This window comes from Anarhichas minor, unplaced genomic scaffold (assembly GCF_050575085.1).
Source record: "Anarhichas minor isolate MPS153535 unplaced genomic scaffold, ASM5057508v1 ptg000062l, whole genome shotgun sequence".
NCBI lineage: Eukaryota > Metazoa > Chordata > Actinopteri > Perciformes > Anarhichadidae > Anarhichas > Anarhichas minor.
This window is the reverse complement of record NW_027466508.1, coordinates 7191497-7209885: the sequence shown is the minus strand read 5'-3', so window position 1 is coordinate 7209885 and position 18389 is coordinate 7191497. Positions and strand designations below refer to the sequence as shown.

The following is an 18389-nucleotide window of genomic DNA, read 5'->3' as shown; positions in this document are numbered from 1 at the left end:
GCAGTATATACACTGTATACAGTTTATGTTCAGTGCATCACAATACCTGCTTGAGTTTGGATCCTCAACTTGTGCCAGCCTCTGAGACGGTGGAAACGTGCTGCACTGAGCGGTGGCAGACCTCAAAATCTTTGCGACAGTCGCGCGTGCTTGTCATGTAACTCAATCCACCTCAGCGCCTACAGATTTAGCTGGACTGGAAATAGCTTCAGTGTTTGTTTGTGTGTCTGCTTGTATATATTTAGTAGCACAACTCATCCCAGTATTAAAGCAGTACTTTACTTCAACTTTTCAAATTAGCCTATTTCAGAACCCTTCCCGACCACTGAAAAAATTTCAAATCTGTTGATTTTGAATGTTTGTGATGAACTGTTTAATGTCTTTCTTTATGCGTTGAGAACATTCTCCTACTTCTTAAGCTAAATAAACTTAAAAAGCCTCTTGGATCAGCTGGAAACTGCATCGTCACAAAACTGAAAACGGGGCTGTTTTTCTTTTTGTGGTTCCCACAGGACAGCAACGCTACAAACGTGAAGATCACCTGACAGAATATGATGCATTGCTGTAGATTAAACTAACCAACAGTTAAAATGTCTTGCTTACTATATTCACCTTAAAATACCAGCCTGACATAACGTGAAAGCAAAAAGTAACAAACTGGCTTTTACAGTTTGTGAAGAACCGTTAATGATTGCTTCCGTTTCTAGTTGGACAGTTCATTGTAGAAGCACACATAGTATAAATGTATATCCCTTACCGAGTTATTTACTGTCACAGAGGAAGTCATAGCTTTTCAGTAGTTCCTATGCGTGATACAAAACATAGTTTCCTCTTATTTCTGTGAACTGTAATAGCGTAGAGGTTATTGGTATTGCCAAAAACCAAGGAAGTGAACTCCCAGTAATCGAATATGAATACAAAAAAGGGTTTTATATGACATGCAGTACAGTAAAGAATGAGGAGTGTGAGAGTCGGATAACATCACATGTCTTCTAACTTTCATTAGTGAGACCTTTGCTGGTGTTAGTGAATGGTGACATGTAGACAATGTACAGAAACAGATGAACTCTCTCCTCAAGTTCTGTTTTCTAACAATGGAAATAAAAAATCAGACAATGAGTCCCCGATTTCATTTAAGATTTACTCACCTTCATTCACTTCCTCTTCTGACATCAGTTCCACGTCCATCACTGTGTCAGTGGCCTTTCACTTCTACTTCCCCCTTCTGTTCATGCAAAGCAGAAGCAGGAACACGCTGGAGGCTTTAAAACGCCAGCGCTTTCCCTGGTGTCGGCTTCAGTCTTTTGCCAGCAGCGGACACTGGCAGCACCATGGATCTGGCGGTGGGTAACGCAATCTTTAACACAGAGCACCGACATATGTGAGAGGCATTTTAAATGATATGATTGTGTATATTGCATTGAAGCTTTAAGTTTGTTTATTTGTTTCTAAACGTCAGGATTCTGTGGTTAAGGGAGGCGTGCTGATCGTCCACCACATCCATGAGGGAAAGCACCAGTACGAAGTGGAAAATGTGAAGTACAAAAAAGCGCGTGAAAAACCATTTGTCAGGTATAAATCAGACACTGTGTTTAACAGACTTTTTGTTGTTGAGGATAAAACAAAAGAGTAGGAATGATGTTATTTGAAAGGCACTTTTTAACCACGGACCACAAAGTGCTTTAGATTAAATCTAACAAAAAAATAAAAAAAGGAAAATATACCACACAGGATGCTGTAGAAAACAATAGCTAAATGGAACATTCAAAAAAATAAAGTGAAGTTTTTATTTCATCAAAAACAACTCCGGCATACAAGTAGGTGAGTCAACAGAAATGTGTTTTCAGTCATGATTTAAAGCTCAAACAGCAGAACTGGAAGACTGGTTACTACATAAGGAATACTTTATAATGGGGTTTATAGATAAAAAAAAGTATTGGTTTTCATAAGTAGACCTGAAACAGTTAGTTGATTAATGGATTGTTTGGTAACTATTTTGATAATCAAAAACATCATCAGGATTGTGTTCTTTGATCAGACTTGATTGAAAACAACCAGCCAGCTGTCATCAGATGTAAATTAAAATGTTTCTAAATCCTGATTGGACAACAGGAGGAGGTGCATCACTTTTTTTTATCCTTTAACAACCATGAAAAGAGGACAGGGGGGAAAAAAAACAGAAATACAGACCTCTTTAATGTGAAATAACTAAAACTATTAATACTTTAACAGAAACCTGTGTGTTAATGTAAAACCAAACTACTCAAATTAAGAGGCTGATTGACAAATAAAGTTCACAGGGGCTTTAATAACTTCTTTCTAACATTCTAAGAGATGATCAGCTCTGCAGTTTTAAAGATGAAAAAGTGGTAATAAATGGATTTTGATCCAGATGCTCTGTCGCTCTCTTTAGAAGGTGAAGTGGTTACAACTACAGACTGGGTTGCCATAAGACAAGTCTTAGAAAACAATATATGGGACACAGAGGTGTAATATTAATTCAGCAGCAACAGTTTCTTTATATTTCAAGGTAAAAGCGAAAGATTACAGCAAACACAGAGTAGCCAAATGGATGGAGTTTCCCCTATTAATGGCTTATAACACAGTTTGTTAACATTAATAAAGTCATTACTTACAATTAAAAAGTCTTAATAAAATATATGCCCTGTATATTTAATGTTTTTTTCCCAGGAGAGGAGACAAACTGATGCAGGTAAACGGCATGGACCTGCAGGATCTCACACCTGAGGAATTGGCGCAGTCGTTAGCTGAAGATAATCCGATGCTGGTGAGTTGGGCTTCCACAGTCTTGCACATCAAACACCACGTTTGTGTTTTAGATGTATATATATATACAGTATATATATATATATACTGTATAGTTATATTGTTATACTGAATATATATGTGGCTGTCATAATTCACATGCAAAACATTTCATGTTAAGTCTTTTCACAATAGTAATTGTACCTGTTTTTATCCTGTTAGTGATTGGAATGAATGAACATGAAACTTAAGGTGAACTTTGCTGACATGACACTATCTGTTGATGTTTAAATTACACAGTCATAGCTCAACATTACATGGTATTTCAGTGTTCACCAGAGGAAGAACACACACATTGTCACTTTGGCAGTAGCTGTGTTGTTAGGTGTTTTAAGGTGGAGTTCTCACACAGCCAATATCAGACACAAAGTGAATACTCAGTCTGACCCCACGTCCACTTCCACTCTCCCCCTCCTTCCCTCCGGTCTTCAGACGGTGCACAAGGCCAGCAGGACGAAGGAGCACACTGAGCATGACTTCCCAGCTGAGGACACTTTACATCCCTTCTCCAAGGAATCCACAGTACTCAGTTTCAGCATGGAGATGAGGAGGGTGGAAGACCTGAAGCAGAGTGAAGTGGGGCAGGACGGGGACGGAGGGGAGAATGTTTGCCAACCTGAAAATGAGGGGAATGGGGAGAGGGGGGATCTGCTCATCATATCCATGAAGAAAACCAGCATCTCCGTGGTGAGCGGGAGGGGCTGCGACAGCGGGAGCCCCTGTCAGGGATGCCATGGGACAGGATGCACCTTTAATGATGTTGTCATGGTGTCCGAATCCAGCAAGGTGACGCTTGGTGAGTAAGCTGTGCTTTAGTCTCCGATCTTCTCTTCTATCCGTCTAATTTGTTCTACATTCTATTTATACAGATAGTCTCACTGAGATCAGGATCACTTTTTCAACATAAGAACAAATACATGATACAGTTCAGTGACAACCATGGATTTCCAAAAACGCTTCGGAATTCAGAAAAACTGGAGGATTGAGTTCTCGTTTATTGTTTTTTGTAAGCTAAATGAACTGATGAAATGATCTCATGAAAAGCTGACCTCTTGGGTTTAAATGTTTTAGACGGGTCAAGAAAACAGTCAGAAGTTATATATAAATCTGATCAGAGACCAGAAACATGTGCAGTGCAACTCCCTTTCATTGGTAATTCATACACAGATAAAATAGGAAGTGACCCTTGTTTGTGTTTTTCGTCTGAAAGGGTTGTGACCCATGAACCACATGCCCTTTGTTTGATTGTTCCCTGTGTCCCTGTGCTCAGTTGCAAGAGGAGGTGGAAGTTTCAGGCAGCTAAAGTCGTTAAACACTCCAATTGAACATTTGGCCACTCATCAATACCTCAGAGGTCTCTGCTCAGAGAAGACTATCTATGCTTCACCGAACCCAGGTTTGTCATTCGGAGCAGCACGCGGCAACACAGCACCTACTGATACATTTACAGTAACCACAAATGTAGTTTTTAATTGATTTGTGAAATTCCTTGTTTGTTTATATATCTTTTTTTGTGTCCAGAGGAGATGACCATCTACTACTACAAGTCAACCAGTTTCTTGTCCTTCAAGGGACAAGCAGTGGTCCTAAACTTTAGCAAGTCCAACTGCTTCCTCAGGTGCTGCAAGGAAGGGAACAGGGTGTTCCTACAAGTGGAGGTAATACCTGTTACTGTGTGAGTTCATGTACACATAGTTAGATTTAAGATGCATCAAGCTGACTTTTGCTCTAGAGCTTTCCTGAAATTTACAACAACCATTACATGGACTTCCATGAAGTTTGGCATTTATGGTCCCCAGAGGATGACTTTGGTGATCCTCCTTCTTTTCCTCTCGCGCCACTGTGAGGTTAACATGTGTGGTTTTGAGTGAAATGTCTCGATGGACTATTGGATGGATTGCCATTCATGTCCCCTACAGGATGATTTTCTTTAGATGTTTTTTACTTGATGATGGTACTCAATACAAGGGTAAAAATTATCAAGATTCATCACCTGAGAACCAAGAATGTATTATGAAAAAGTCTGTCAATCCATCTGGTAGATGTTGAGAGCCTTCACTAGATTTCAATTTAACACTACTGCTGGTGGCGTTGCGGTCGATGAAAGTCAGGGGAAGGAGGCATCCTCATGGCACCACGAACCATGATGTCATTTTAATGGCAATTCATCTGAAAAAGAGGGAAGTAGTTACTGTCAGACGAGTTTCATTCATTACAATAGATCAGCCAAAAATAGAATAATTTCCCCTTATGTTGGCATTCTTCACAGTCACAGAATGTCATGGAAACAGCCCTCATTCCATATAACAACATGCGTCATGTCTATTGGGCTATATGCATGTTTTATTACTGATTAGGTTCGAAAAAGTGCATTTGATGAAGATTTAGGATCTAAATATAACTGAAAACCCAGAATGAAGGATTGGGAACTTGACCTGGTATTTAGACTACTTGTCAGAAATGACTTGCTCCCACCTCTGAAAAATATGTCCTGGCAAAGGTTTGAGGACACTGATATGTAACTAAGTAATATGTATCAAGTCTACAGTCATGCGTGACTCTATGAGGCTGTACATAAGCACAGCGGTGGTTTGGGCTAATTACTAACATCAGCATGCTAGCATTGCTCAGAGTGGCAATGCTAACATGTTAATGTTTAGAAGGTATAATGTTTACCCACCATCTTAACTTATAGTGTGTTAGTATGCTAATATTTGCTAATAAGCACTAAACACAAAGTTCAGCTGAGGCTGATGGGAATGTCATTAGTTATTTTTCAGGTATTTGGTTAGGATGTTGAAGAGCCATCTGTCGTCTCCATGACGGATGTCCACATGTTTGTTGTTGCTGTAGACTTGCGAGAAGCAGAGGCTGAAGAAGATCTCCAAGAGCGACGAGGGTGCCCTCTCCTTCGTCTTCTACATGAAGAACGAGGGGACCAAACAGCGGAAGTTTGAGTCAGCGCTGCACAGCGGCTGGTTCATCCAAATAGACACCAACAACTCAGTGGAAGCGGCAACCCAGGATAGAATGACAGCTGAAGAATCGTTCCTCTTCATCATTCAGACTTGAGGGAGACTCAAGACGTATTCTCAGTCAAGTTTACCACTAAAATTCACATGCGGATTTTCTTTGGGACTTGATATTAAACAAAAGAAAAACATGAGAGGAGCTCTTTTGTTTGACCCACCTGGGCCAGTGACAGAAAACCCACGTCACTGCGTCAAATTCTGCTATTGCAGAAGTGCGTAGATATGTATCATACAACTATATCTAATTAAAAAATGTTTAGTGTGTGTGTAAGTGTGTAATCAGTTTTGTTGTTTACGGTGACCTTTCAAGCTGATTGTTGTTGTTTTTTGTTTTTAACAAGTGTTAATATTTGGATGTACATTATATTAAACAATTTAATAAACAAAATAAAGGTGATGTGATAATAACTTTGTTTATTTAACACTTTCTGATATATATTAATAAAGAGATATTGTGAGTAAAATTTAAATATACACATAATACAAGGTAAATGTCCATTATTATTACAAAAAACTATACTCAAAATAGCACAGTCAAGGCAACTTAAGTGTAGTTGTACTACTATACTACTTATGCACTTATAGTACGTATAATATTAGTGTGTCAAAAATAGCACACTTTGAATAGATTAAGATGGAGGTATATTTTGTATACTACAATTACCTGCAATTAAGTATACTGTTTTACAAGGATATTCACTATAAAATAACCTGACAAACTAAAATGTATAACAAGTAAACACATGTTGCAGAACGACACCATCCCTCTGTTCTTCAGTGGACTCAAAAACCAGTTTGTTCACCGTCATTGTTCTCAAAGGATTTGTTAATTTCTCCATCAATGTTCATATCGTAAGGACTCCCCATGGTTTCCTTTGCAGATTTCCTACAAACACACAAGAAACACACAGTTATGTCTCACAGTTATGGAAGTAAACTGGTCCAACGTCGTAGAAACGGGCCTCAGTCTCGAGACCAAAAACTCACTTCTTGCGCTCTCTGATACCGGAGATGACAAGGAAGACGCCCGCTAGCACCACGACTCCCATGACCACCCCAAACACCACCAGCCACACCTCCACCGGCTGCTCCACGGGAGGGGCGAACGTTGCTAGGATACCCTCGAATTCCAGCGTCCGGTCATCCAATTGGAAGGCGTCGTTGATTCGGCCTCGACTTAACCTGGGACCAATATCGAAATGGGTTTATTATTGCTCGCACTTATCAACTGTCTCCAGGGAAAGGTCACACTGAGTGGATTAAAGCAATTATAGCAATTGAACTGGAGCGCTAACAGCTCTGTGAGGCTTTTAAGTTTTTGCAATTCATGAATGACTGCACCAAAATAGTTGTTGTGGTGGTGCAAGATGAATTGTCTGAGAATCATGTAGCTCTGTAGAAAATAATGTTCCAGTCCATCCAGTAGCTGTTGAGACTTGAACATTAACCTGTTGGTGGCACTTGAAGAAGAGTCAGAGGATCGCCAAAGTCATTAGGATTCATCGTCTGGGCACTATGAACGTCTTGTACAACATTTTGTGGCAAATCAACCAATGGTTGTCGAGATACTTCAGTCTGGACCAAAACGCTGGTCCGACACACCATCATTGCCGTCCGCAGAATAAGTGCGACTAAAAATAGAGTAAGCTCTAATATTACAGCTGCTCATACAAAACAAGTATACTGCACTCAGTGTTTTGGAACATGCCGTATGTAATCATAACACACTTGTCACGTGTTGAATGTAACTTGTCCCTCACCGTATGGCAGCCTCCACATCAACTTTTGGGATATTCGTGGAGGGACTGGTGGGGTTGGTGACCAAAATGTAGAAGGAGATCCTGGGAGTCTCATCAAAGGCACGGACATTCTCTGCTCTGCTGGTACAAACCAAGAAAAGCTCTCGAACAAATGTGGTAACAAAAGATAGTCAGATGAAAGCATAAAGTATCTTCATATGTTTGTGGTCTCAGGATGGTACCGACGTGAAGTCCAGGCTCTCGTTCTTTTGGCTGTAGTACTGCCTCAAAGCGTATGCAATGTTGGCCTTGAAGAGGTACAGCTCGTTGGCGTTCCAGGAATACTGAAACACATTTCAGTTGATTAATATTTACTATGATATCAAACCGACTGAAGTTCACTTCAAAGGGGCAAAATACACTTCCCGTGTAGTCAGATACTGCAACCCTCATTCTCTAATAACTATTCTGATAATGATTAATAATACTCACAGCTTCATCACCCATGGCAGCCTTCAAACTGAGCCTGACTTTAATGGCATTCCCTGAATCTGTAAACAAAAAAAAAAAATCTAATCATTAGTTCAGTTTGATAAAAACATTTCATCAAATCTTCACCAAGCATAGCACATAACACATTTGGCTGACCGTGAACACAGCCCATGTGTTTGTTTTTGGATATCATTGCATGCACTTAAACTGCCATAGCTTTTGAACGCATACAGTAAAAGTATAAATCAATGATACAATCAAACTTGGTGTACACGAGCCCCCTGGAGATGTGATCGACATTGTGTTGCTTATAAGTCATGAAACATGAAGTAAAGAGTAAAAATTCAAGCAAGTTGCAATCACAACCATTTTCTTCAAGACATACAGTATGTGGTAATGTGAAATGTGGTTTGGTCATGCAAATATTTGTCATGAAAACCGCAGTGACTTAAGTCTGTGTTTTTTTCTGCTTCCTTAAAAATGTCCTCAGGGATTTCTTTTTTTACTTCAGTGCCCTTGTTTCAAGTGGCAGAGCAAACATTTCCTCAGAAGTAACATACTGGTTTTTTTTTGTCAGTTATTACGTAATGGTGAGAGAGTTTTCATTTCAAATGTATCAAAAATGGTTCAAATAACTGTGTTTGGTGTGGACTTAAATGCTACATAAACTTGATATGGCAGGACAGACACTTAGTTAACCCAAATAAGCAGTATAGAAGGGAGGCTTAAAGGAATAGCTCAGCATTTTAGGCAATATGCTTATTTACTGTTTTGCTAAGAGTAAGATGAGAAGATTTATACATATCTTTACAATGAATACAAAGCTTGAAATGGTTAGCTTAGCACAACAACTGAAACAGGGGGAAACTCCTCGCCTGGCTCTGTCCAAAGGCAATCAAATCTACCCATCAGCAACTTTAAAACTCACTAATTAACACATTATATCTGCTTTGTACGTACTGTACAAAAAGCACAGTGTAAAAACAACACATTGTGGATTTAAGGGGGGTAATGTGTCCACTATGATTATGGTATGGATGACTATGGTTGCCCTGAAAACGTCATGGTGGCGACAAGACTATGCTAAATTACTGGACAACAAATAGTCTGTCACAAAACCTCCCATAAAACCACAACGTGTTGTTTTTTGCATTTTCTTTTTTTGTACAAATTAAACAACTAAGCTATGATGTGTTCATTAGTGAGCTTTAGAGGTGCTGGTACAGATCCAAGCTAGCTGTTTCCCCCAGTTCCCAGTCTCTGAGCTAAGCTAAGATAACCAGCTGCTGGTGGTAACATCATTATCTACCATAACTCTCGACAAGAAAGCTAATAGGCGAATTACCCGAAACAAACTTTGATAAAATAGTTTTTTATTTTAGTGGTGATAATAATCTTCGTTTGCACTCACATGGATCTATTGCTGTCTTCCAGCCTACATTCCTGTTGTGTTTCTTGTTCTCTGCCTGCAGCCAATCATGAAGCTTTTGGAAATAATCCAACAGAGGGCGGGCGTCCATCTTAAAATCACCGGATATCGTATGCAGAGCCCTGGTCCAGGACTGGGACCTTCCCAGCTCTAACATATCCCTAAAAAGAAACATTGATGAGAATGATGATGATGATGATGATAAATTACTGTTGCATTTCACAGGGACAACCACAACTACATCTGATTCTGTGACAGCCTTCCCAGAGGTGCAGGAAGTCGTTCGTACCTCAGTTTGGTTCCTGCTGCTGTAGAATTAGTGATGTCACATGTAGACAAGGCACCTGTATGACCAGCGGCATCGCAGAGCGCTTTCTGGAACTGGAACTGGTAGATGGTTCTCGTGAAGTACCTGTATTCACAACCAGCGGCAGACACACATACACACACACGCACACACACACACACACACACACACACGCACACACACACACACACATACACACACACACACACTTAAATCTCTCTCACTGTTTTACTTCTCAGCTACTCCGTCTCGTTTGCAAAGTTGTGTGATTCTTCATTTGGCCGTATGCAGCCAACAGCCACAACCAAGAGTAAAGCTCAAAGCCATCTAAAGCATGTCTATGTGCAGCCCTGTCTCCAACTAAATTATATTCCCATATAACTAAACTGCATTATCTACTAACTAACTAACTAACTAACTACTTCATTAAGTTTAGGCTGCATAATTACTTGGTTAGGTTAAAGTAAAGGATCATGGTTTGGCTTAAAATTTGTATTTTTGTTACGTAATTTGAGTTACGAATGTAAATTAAAATAGTTGACTTTTCAATGTGTTAAACAGGTATTCACAGGCAGGTTTTACAGTAAGCAGAGTTTTAGGGGAGGCGTGTTGGCAGGATTCTGGGCAAAATTGATCGGTATAATCGAAAAACAAAACAATGTGAAAAGTAAACATAGTGAGTGCCGTAGTTCATCAGACCATTTTAAAAAAGTGCTTGATTTTGAAATGTTAAGGAGTTAACGTGAGGAAATGGTTCTGCACCAAAAACTAATGTTTATTGTTCCTTAGATCAAGATGTTACTTTCCACCAAGTTTTATTGAAATATGTTAAAAAGTTTAAAAAATGTCTTGACAACCATAACACAGACAGAACATTCAGTAACTGCTTTTGAGAAAGTAAAGATTCAGACTGGCTAAAGATAATTCTCTTTATTATATTACTATTATCATTATGCTTTTATTTCATTGAGGCACAGCTGTACAGCAGGAGTGTTACCTGATGAAAGAGTAGTCTCCTGATACATGGAACAGAGCAGGCGGGTCACAGTAGGTCTCGTCTCTCGGCACTGGCTCCACCACCCCGACCAGCTCCCTCCTGTCACGACAACAGAGAGTCAGCACTGACGCAGCCGCTGAGGTCACACAACAGGAAAAGCGATGACACTCGCCTGCAGTGTGTCCACCTCAGATTTCATCATGACCATATTTGATTAAAGGGATTAATACGTCAGCAGGTTTATATACAATTTACCCGTGAATTTTCACAGGCTGCATAAATGAACTGGGTTATTTGCAGACACCTCATATAAGTCTAAGCTTACTTCATCTCCCACCAGCGCTGCATCCAATTATCCTTGGTGATTTTGCCCGCAAACACCTGCCACCTCCACTCCTCCAGCATGTAGGTGAACGGCAGCGTGGCCACGATGGTGAGCGCCTGTTTCATCAGGAAGTTGATCTCCGTCTCTGCAAGGCAAAAAAAAACACAAAACATTTTATGACGTAGGAAGGGGAAAGGCTCAGGAAGCGGGTCCGAACATCACTTTAAAAGTTAAGCTATGAAAACAAAGTTTTTTGCAGAGAAATAACATTTGTTTCTGGGACACAGTTTCTGCAGAACCGAGAAGTGTTCGGCCCTCTGCGTTTGATATGCTGTTGATACACGTATGTCGGACTCTATAAGTAGAAGAGAGTTTGTAGAACAGTGGTTTCACTGCAGTAAACAGGTGAATGCAGGTGTGACACAGTCTGTGCTGGTGGCCACAACGGTGCTGAAGCTATTTTTATCCTACATGCCATTCGAGGGCAGCAACCCAGAGACACATTACTCATACCTGCTCTGGTTTTTTCAGAACTCAGTTCAGTCCATTTGTCACCGTCGGGTGACAACTTCATATTGTGTCCAGATTGGTGATTTCTATGGCTGTAGGCCAGGTGAATTGACCTGGGTTAATAGAATATTCATCAACCCTTCTTTGATTTTGAGTCTAAAAGTTAAACCTGACCTCTAACTCCCGAAGGAAACTTCTGGCTTTTCAGCAGTTCAGTGTTCGACCTTTTGTCACTAATTGTATCCGTCTGCTGTTTGATGCTGGTTTACACCATAGTTTATCCATTGTTATTACAAAAGAATAGACTACAGCAGCTTTAGTGTTTTGGAGAAGCAACATTTCTTTGGTTTGAAGATCAGTGTTATCTTCGATCAATAGTACCATTGTCATAAATGAAGTCAACAGGCAGGAGATTCAGGCTCTGCAGGTGTTTGGGCGTTGCAGCAGAGAGGGACATGATTTCTCCGACAGCCTCGTGGAACCCCTCGTTGGCTCCGTCCCTCAGGAGGTAGGACAGGTTACGGTAAGCCATCTGGTACTGGTTGTGACCCATCTCGTGGTGCACTGTGAGGAAGTCGTCCATGTTGACCTTGGTGCACATTTTGATCCTGAAGACATCACAGGCCATTATAATGTGCGGATGAAGACGTGGCATGATGCCGTATCAGATACACTGTACCAATAAAACAACATGTTTCTGATGAGTCAGACACTGACATAGAGACTTTAGTTATCTATATCAGCAGGAAAGAATGACTCAGAGATTAATCAACATTATTGTTCATGTTCATATTTATGGCTCTCATGTACTGATCAATAGTTAAATAAGTATTCTCAATACAGCACACAAAACATTTAAATCTTTTTAACAAAGAGCTGCTTGTGTTTCGGTCAAGCTGACTGTAAGCTTTTTGAACATGAATATATACAGCTCTTAATATGTGCACGTCTGTGGGTCTTCTTACCTAAAGTCCTCTTTGTTTCCCATGTCCCAGGCTGTGGGGTGACAGACCACCTTGCGTCCGTCCTCAGGCTTCGTCAGCATGGAGTTTTCCCAGAAGTTTGGGAACATCTCGTACAGGCCCACAGACATGAAGAACTTCTCTGCTTCTTCGAAAAGCTGAAGCTCAGTCCAGCCCTTAAAGTCAAATTGACATTTGACGGACGATTTCACTTCCGATAGAGGATTTTAGCGTCTTCTGACTTTAATATCTTTAGCACTGTATGCGCTATAAGACTATACATTTTATCAACACAGAATATCAGAATCAACTAAGTTGTACTGCACCTTTTCTAACATGGTTTTGCTGACATCAATATCTTCTTTATCAGGGTAGGGGACTGACAGAGGGTACAGGTTGGTCCAGAATCTTCCCCACATGTCACCTGAACAATCAACACAAATGATTTCTAACTGTAAGTCATCGAAGGAGACACTGAGCTTATTCCTCCTACAGTAGACCAGTTCATTTCAGCTGAACACGGAATATATCCATTATGTCACAAAAGTTCCATGTCTTTTTCCTTTTTCTTTTTCCCTGTATTGTTACCTTCAAACAACTGCACTTTCACGTCTGAGTTACAGTACAGATTTGTTGTTACATGTTGGACTTTACAACTTGCTCTACTAGTGCACAGCAATTTTCTGTTCAATTTTTCCATTTCAACACTATACATTTTTTGGGGTGAAGCAAGACGAGACATACCCAGCAGGTGGGCTGGCAGAGGTCCTTCTGAATCAATGTGTCCTGTGTAGACCCCCATAAGCGTGGCTCTCACATAGGCATGCAGCTCCTTGTATAAGGGCATGATCTGTAAAAAAATAAACAGTTGTTGTCGATTACGTCACACAGTCAATAATACACATACATTCCTCTTCCTGTTGATATAGGTGCTCTGACACAAGAGACATTCAATCCACTGGTATGAGACGTACCTCTTTGTATATAGAACGGACATCTCCCATCAGCTGATCTCTGGTGTACTTGTACTGGACGTCCTCCTCAATGGTCTCATAGTTATTTCTCCAGTACGCTCCATAGTCTTCAAAACCTGTCAGAGTGTGAGTCAGAGGATCCAATCAAGAGACAGAAAGACACATTTCAGATTACAAAAACTGTCACTACCAGAGGGTGTTTTTTTTAAGTGTTTTCTAATAAGATTAGATAATAAGTTAGAGGTTATGATATGCCAGGTATCACTCAGCTGTTTGTCAACTGTGTTACAAGAAGCTCTTGTAAGGATCCGTCATGTATGATCACTGAACATTATCAGCTCTGTGTTTTGTCCTACGCACAATCTAGAGTATTAGATTATCCATATAGTACCTTTACAAATTTAGTCTTCTTGCCAAAGTATTTCCACTGGATTATATGAAAGTGTGGTAATTGTTTAAGCCATATTCAGTTTCCATCCAGAATTAGCAAGAGCATGTCATTCACACATTTAAAACATTATACGTCATCAAGTAAACATCGGCCGTGGCAACATTCTTTATAGCTGTGTCACCGTTTAGTTTGGCAGCTTCATTCTTCAGATCCACATAGTCTTCGTAGAGAGGCCTCATCCTCTTCCCCACCTCTCTCCTCCAGCCCTCCCACACATGCAGACGCTCAAAGTAGTCCTTGCTGTTGGCCATTACATGCTCCAGGCCTGTAAACAGTTACAATGTACTGCATTTTATAAACTCATCACACAGTTTTTATTGTAAATCTTAAACTGAAAAGTAACTCGTAACTCTAGCTATCAGATAAATATAGTGGAGTGGAAGGTATAATATTTCGCTCTAAAATGTAGTGGAGTAGAAGTATAAAGTGGCATTAAATAGATAATACTCAAGTGAAGTAAAAGTACCTCAAAATTGTAATTGTTTAAGTGTACTTTCAGGCAGTGAAAAGATGCAGGTGTGATCCTGTATTTGTCCTGTTTCCTGGTTGTTGTTCAAAATGAAAGAACTAAACAGTATCAATAATAGTGGTCACAACATTATTCCCAAAATCCATTACAGTATCTTGGTATCTCTGTTCAAAAACTTTTTCCTTTTCTCAGTGACTATGTTAATTCTAAACTGCTTTGTCTGACAGTAGCAGGCAGCCACGTCACCATAACCGCTCCTTATTAACAGAGTCGTACCTGGCTCCAAAGTCTGGCAGTTAGTGGGGTCGTCCATGAGACACACCGTCGCCGTGCTGTAGATTGTGCTCATTTCACTCATGACCTTACTGAGCTACAAGTGGATTTAAAAGAAAACGCAAAGATGAAATGTTTAGGTTGATGAAGCACTGAAGAAGTAGTCCAGAAGATGTGTCTTTGCAGCTTTTACAAACAATGAAAAGAGCCTATTTTAAGACTTATCCAAACAGAATGAGTCTTACATGTGCAGCTTTATCTGCGGATAGGGCACCAGAGCCTTTGTCTTGGAGGGAGATGAGCTCTAATTTGATTTTTGCATCATTGATCTGGTCGATGGGGAACTGCAGGGACTCCTCTGACATATTGGTGTAGAACTTGCTCCAGATTTGCCCCTGCTCTGACTGGGTAGAATGAAAAGACACACGTCAAAATACAGTTGTCAATCTCCAGCAGCTCAGACACAAAGGTTTCCGAATGCTCACCAGTTTGTCTGAGTTCTCCTTCGTGATGTTGGTGTTGTAGGCCCACGAGGCCAGCGAGTACTGGTACATACGCCGGGTGGCCTCCTCGTCGAACGCCTTCAGGAACACCTTTGCCTTGTTCTCCAGATCTGACTGAGCAGAAACAGCGCAGGACACAGCCAGCAACGCTACGAGAACCCTAGCAGACATCTTGGCTGCTTCAGCTCCCTCCATCCAAACACACAAACAAACTAAGTATGAGAAGGAGCGACACTGTGCTCTGTTATACAGTTTCAATAACCTTCTGCGCTGCCTTGGCCTTTGGACAGCAGAGTTGTAACTGAGGGTGTATCTGAGTTTACATTAACAGACATCACTGGGCGGTCTTCACATAAGGGGCAGAGTCTGTGAAAGCTGTACAGTAGTAATTTGTATAATCAGCAAATAAAAAGGTCTCTGTCCGTTTCCTATAAGCCTGTCAACACGATAACACATTATTCAAAATGTTTTGGTATACAATTAAAAGCCTTTTGTTATGAGCAAGAAAGCAGGATGACCAATCTCTACATTACCATAAATAAAATAAACATTCATCACCTTACAGTACATTAAAAAAACACCAAAAACTTTAAATGATGAGCAAACTGCAGAAGGAATTGTCACCATTGACTGTGCATTTGGACTATAAGACAAGATGTCTTCTTTTAAATATCTTCTGAAAACTCATTTATATCAGTTGACTTTTTCTCAACTGATGGAATTTGTTGTAATTGTTTAATTATTTGATTTGATTTTAACTCTTGGAATTGATTTACTTTGTATTGGTTGTTTTTGAAAGCTTCCATATCAATAAAGTGTATATTGTCCCTATCATCAACATAATATAAGGTAGTGGAGGAAAAAGTGCACTTGGGTTCCTTGTTTTTCTACAGATTTTCTTATTGGAGTGTCTTTTCTTAAACGAACATGACCCTTTGAGGGGAACAGTCAAGGAAACAGGAAACAATAGCATTAGACGAGGATCCAAGCTTCATATCTGGTAAGCGGTGGATTTCCCAGCACCAGATAACATACAAGTCATGAACTGTTAGGCCCTAAACGCTGATAAGAAATCAGCCACAAGGGCAAGGTTTATTATTCTGATTTATTACCAACAGCAGAAGATAATTTAATACTCTCTTTCTCTACACCAAATCAAGCAATAACCTACTAAAACATCAATAAAATAAAGACATGAAAATAACTCTGGCCTCAGGTTACAATTTGTTTTTGTTAGCTTGACACTCATTAGTGCTCAGATTCAGGCTTGTTTTTGTACGTCATACATTTATTTATTTGTGCTGTTGAAGTGCCATTATGTTAATTGATCGTGTTTCAACCAGAGCAGCAAATGCACTCAAAGGCTGTGCACCTGTTTAAAGTTCCAGGGAACACACATCTGATGCAACAGCGCCTTTCCGTGGACACAGTTGGTGCGATCATGTTGATTAAAAGACAGGTTCACATTGTTGTTCTGGCTGTCTTACTGTAAACAATACTTACATGACCATATGTAAAACTGTATTGGTTGCTGGAAGTGTTCTTCCTGTCTATATCAGCTGTGAAGCATTCTCTTCTTAATGTGGTTTCAATGTAAGTGACAAAATAACTAGCAACTGTAGCTGTCACATACATGTAGTGCAGTAAAAAAGTAAAGTAAAATATGTAGTGAGACGTAGTGGTGTAGAAGTAAGGTAGCATTAAATGGAAATAGTCACATAGTGTAGAAGTAACTTCAAAAAGTACAGAACTTGAGTAAACGCGGTGATAGTTTCAGATGCTTTACCTAAAAAACGGTGTGAAAATACTCTGGTACAAGCAAAAGTCCTGCATTTAAAACAGACAAAAGTACCATTGAGTCTACACAGGACAGCAGGAATGGACCATGGAAAAGTTAACATTTATATCTGCAATACAACTTTGAGTCACATGAGGGAGCCTGAACGCTCGTATTGTTCTGATAACTGGAGCCTACTTATAACATTGAATCTCATATTATGGGCTAGAGTACTTCTGTTTGTTTTACTGATGAGAGCAAAAAAGTGAGCGCCTAAATGCAATTAATTGGTCTCATTTATATAAGTATTTAGCATGTGGATATGTTTTCAATAACACATGCATAAAACCATGTTGTGACTCTTCAAACGTATATCTCTTCATAAGGCTGGTTTGCATGGTCGAGATAATAAAAGGTGATGTGGAAATAACAGTGAAAATGGTCAGGAACGTTCATTCATGCACAGTTTAGCTCTTCTCACGATTTGCAGATATGGCCTGATGTGAAATAGGAAGCGATGGATGGTCATTTTTAAAGAGGGGTTCCCCAGAAAAAATATTTTTGTTATCACTCTTATTACTAAGTCTGATCACGCCAGAGGTTCTGAAAACATCCGAGCCTTTCGTGTGCATCTGTCAAATAAATGTAGCGGAGTAGAAGTGCCCCACTGCACCACGTATTGTGTCAGTTCACTTCTCTATACAGATTTAAGATCTCTGTCATATTATGACACTGAGGATGTGAAATGTCAAATTCATAGGATTTAAAGCAATGATCACCACGCTTCACATTCAAAATAAAAGGAGATGAAGGGTGAAAATGTAAGTAAGTAAAGCTATAGTATATACCACCTTTTTTAACACATGTCACAAAGAGCTTTACAGTAACATGTGGAGAGAAAACATGAAATCCAAGCGGATACAGCCAGATATGTTCGAGTTAGGGACAAATATAAAGACACGCACAATTTCACACTGTCCGTTTGAACAAGCAACAATACTGTTCATTCCACTCGGCTCGTTTTGAATCATCACTGCATGGTTTACTGCTTGCTGGGACGCAAACATAGAACATTGTACTATTTGTTGTCACGCTTGTCTTCTCGGCAGCTCGGAGTGAAGTGCATGACAGGTCACTGTCAATCTATGCCGCCTCAGATTTGCTGCCACAGCAAGTTTACAGCAGACATGTCTATATATATATATACAGACTGAGCCTCGAGGCTATAGGATAATTACTTTGAATGAAAAACACAACAGCCTGGCTTAGCCACCTGGAACTCAACTCAGCAAAAAAAAAAAGAAATCTGTTCACTGGACATCG

General features: G+C 40.0%; 2 protein-coding genes across 2 annotated transcripts; one reads left to right on the top strand and one right to left on the bottom strand.

The window, feature by feature from the left end:
- Positions 1 to 1240: 1240 nt before the first annotated feature.
- LOC142933756 (uncharacterized) lies at positions 1241 to 6232 on the top strand. Its single transcript, XM_076077971.1, has 7 exons — positions 1241 to 1343; positions 1460 to 1572; positions 2692 to 2788; positions 3259 to 3622; positions 4097 to 4222; positions 4348 to 4484; positions 5680 to 6232. The coding sequence occupies exons 1-7, from the start codon at positions 1332 to 1334 to the stop codon at positions 5896 to 5898; spliced, it is 1068 nt and encodes a 355-aa protein (XP_075934086.1). The 5' UTR covers positions 1241 to 1331; the 3' UTR covers positions 5899 to 6232.
- Positions 6233 to 6641: 409 nt separating this feature from the next.
- Positions 6642 to 15484, bottom strand: ace2 (angiotensin I converting enzyme 2). Its single transcript, XM_076077978.1, has 18 exons — positions 15272 to 15484; positions 15032 to 15190; positions 14790 to 14883; positions 14166 to 14309; positions 13594 to 13709; positions 13364 to 13469; positions 12946 to 13043; positions 12623 to 12795; positions 12039 to 12265; positions 11148 to 11292; positions 10823 to 10921; positions 9808 to 9930; positions 9501 to 9679; positions 8090 to 8148; positions 7844 to 7941; positions 7619 to 7735; positions 6846 to 7040; positions 6642 to 6744 (listed from the first exon to the last, which is right to left on the bottom strand). Exons 1-18 carry the CDS (start codon positions 15482 to 15484, stop codon positions 6642 to 6644), a joined length of 2448 nt encoding a protein of 815 aa, XP_075934093.1.
- Positions 15485 to 18389: the final 2905 nt, after the last annotated feature.

Bases quoted from the DNA above. Each gene is read 5' to 3' on its own strand.
- LOC142933756 (XM_076077971.1), top strand. The intron at 2,789-3,258 runs GTGAGTTGGGCT...TCCGGTCTTCAG, and splicing joins CTGAAGATAATCCGATGCTG to ACGGTGCACAAGGCCAGCAG. The intron at 3,623-4,096 runs GTGAGTAAGCTG...CCCTGTGCTCAG, and splicing joins ATCCAGCAAGGTGACGCTTG to TTGCAAGAGGAGGTGGAAGT.
- ace2 (XM_076077978.1), bottom strand. From the start codon at position 15,484: ATGGAGGGAGCTGAAGCAGCCAAGATGTCTGCTAGGGTTCTCGTAGCG. The intron at 9,680-9,807 runs GTACGAACGACT...GTTTCTTTTTAG, and splicing joins GCAGCAGGAACCAAACTGAG to GGATATGTTAGAGCTGGGAA. The intron at 6,745-6,845 runs GTGAGTTTTTGG...GTGTGTTTGTAG, and splicing joins GGTATCAGAGAGCGCAAGAA to GAAATCTGCAAAGGAAACCA.